Raw genomic sequence first — 2,146 nt, 5'->3', positions numbered from 1 at the left:
CCCAACCCAGGGGGCAGGGGCTTCGATGGGGTGGGTGAGAGCGGGTGGGAGCGGGTGGTAGAGTCCACTTAGCAATGGATGTGCTGATGGTTTCGTGTGGTTAGCGTTTGTAACAAGGGGTGTCAGCTTTGTACAGCTGGAAAATGGGCTGAGCCCCCGTACGCTTGGGAGCTGTAGGCGTGTAACGCCCCGTCAGAGCCTCCATGCCGCTACGACACGCAGGCGCATCGGCTAGGGACACTCGTCACTCGGGTTGGGGCCACGCGTGCCTTGTCACGTTCCCGAACACCCCAAGCAGTTCTTTCGCCTCCTGTCATACTCAACACCTCCCCGGCGCCCCACGCTCAAAGGGCTAGGCGCGGGGCGGGGGCGACCTCGGGGCTTCTCGGCATTCTGGCGCGTCGGCAGGCATGGCTCAGCAAGTCGCTCAAAACTTTCGATATACTTCCCCGATTTGCTTGCCGCCAACATAGTTTGCCTTAGAGACTGCATATCAGCGGGCACCGGATGCTTTCCTCGCGACCTCGCGAAAGTCAATTGTCCATGGACGCGCGAAGGCACTTCTCGCTCCGCCCGAATTTTCCCTGCCACCTATTTACATGCAATAGGCATTAACACATATTAATACGTAGCACTCGCGGTTTGCGCCAGTATGCTATGTTTTGCCGACGCACGAACGAACCAGCCACGGACAGGGGTGTTCCTGGGGGGCTTCGCCCCCCCTCCCCTGAAACGCTGCGCTGGGGGGGCTCAGCCCAAAAAGCCGTCTTATGGTGAAACGAGGATAGCAGGTGGAAGACCGCCGCTGGTGCCTCTGCCGCCGCTGCCTTCGCTGCCGCCGCCGCCGCCGCCGCTGCCGCCGCTGTCGCCGCTGCCGCCGCTGCCACCACTGCCGCCGCTGCCGCCACTGCCGCCGCTGCCGCCGCTGCCGCCGCTGCCGCCGCTGCCGCCGCTGCCGCCGCTGCCGCCACCACTGCCGCTGCTGCCACTGCCGCCACCACTGCCGCTGCCACCACTGCCACCGCTGCCGCCGCCGCCGGCGCCGCCGCCACCGCCGCCACCGCCGCCGCTGCCACCACTGCCACCACTGCCACCACTGCCACCACTGCCGCCGCTGACGCCGCCGCCGCCGCCGCCGTTGCTGCCCCGCTCACGGCTGAGGGCAAGTGGATACCATAAACCGGGTACTTGACAGCAATTTGCATCATGCATGGTGCTCGGCCCCCCCTCCTGACGACCCCTCAATGCCCCTGCGGCCCACGTGCACCTACAGTGGCGGACTGCACCTTGACCCCGAGCCTCAGCACCGGCGCCAGCCCCAGCCCCAGCCCCTCCCCCAGTCCCTCCCCCTCTCCATCCCCCTCTCCCTCCCCGTCCCCCAGCCCCTCCCCCTCTCCCTCCCCGTCCCCCAGCCCCTCCCCCTCCCCGTCCCCCAGCCCCTCCCCCTCTCCATCCCCGTCCCCCAGCCCCTCTCCCTCTCCTTCTCCCTCTCCCAGCCCTCTCCCTCTCCTTCTCCCTCCCCCAGCCCCTCTCCCACCGTCACGCCGCCCACGTCCGCCGGCTACTCCGAGCTCATCCCCACTGAGCTGACGGCGCCCCACCCCACCCCACCATTTCCGCCCCTTACCCTGCAGCTACTGCCACTGCCACCGCCGCCGCTGCCGCCGCTGCCACCGCTGCCGCCAAGCCCACATTCGCCATACGCCTCTTACGGGGGGAGCACATACAAAAGGGGAGCACATGGCATGCAGGGGGGTTGTAAATAAAGTACCAGCCTAAGCCAGGGGGGCGGGGGATAGGTTCCGAGCGTGCAAATACACACGTGTGCATGCGGTACAGGTGAGCACGCACGGGGCCGTGTGTAGCTAGGCTGGCCACCTGACTCGCCCACAGCCGGGATGCAGCCGCCCAGGGTGGCGCCGTGGGGGTGGCGCCGTGGGGTGGCGCCGGCACCTGCCTGCCTGCCTGCCTGCCTGCCTGCCTGCCTGCCTGCCTGCCTGCCTGCCTGGCCGCGACCAGCAGCAGCAGCAGCAGCCAGCGCCCCGCCGCGCGCTCCCGCCCCATCCATGCACATACATTCATGGGTAGCCGTGGGTAGCAGCTGGCATAACGCAGTAGACACGAACGCCATCCCGATGACACGTCA

At 67.7% G+C, this 2,146-nt stretch overlaps 1 protein-coding gene across 1 annotated transcript; it reads right to left on the bottom strand.

The window, feature by feature from the left end:
• Window positions 1–583: 583 nt before the first annotated feature.
• CHLRE_09g389809v5 (uncharacterized protein) lies at window positions 584–1,735 on the bottom strand. Its single transcript, XM_043065519.1, has 2 exons — window positions 1,628–1,735; window positions 584–1,156 (listed from the first exon to the last, which is right to left on the bottom strand). Exons 1-2 carry the CDS (start codon window positions 1,699–1,701, stop codon window positions 769–771), a joined length of 462 nt encoding a protein of 153 aa, XP_042920712.1. The 5' UTR covers window positions 1,702–1,735; the 3' UTR covers window positions 584–768.
• Between the last annotated feature and the right edge of the window lie 411 nt (window positions 1,736–2,146).

This window comes from Chlamydomonas reinhardtii, chromosome 9 (assembly GCF_000002595.2).
Source record: "Chlamydomonas reinhardtii strain CC-503 cw92 mt+ chromosome 9, whole genome shotgun sequence".
Classification (NCBI taxonomy): domain Eukaryota; kingdom Viridiplantae; phylum Chlorophyta; class Chlorophyceae; order Chlamydomonadales; family Chlamydomonadaceae; genus Chlamydomonas; species Chlamydomonas reinhardtii.
Note: the sequence above shows the minus strand (reverse complement) of the source record. Positions and strands in the feature narration are given on the sequence as shown.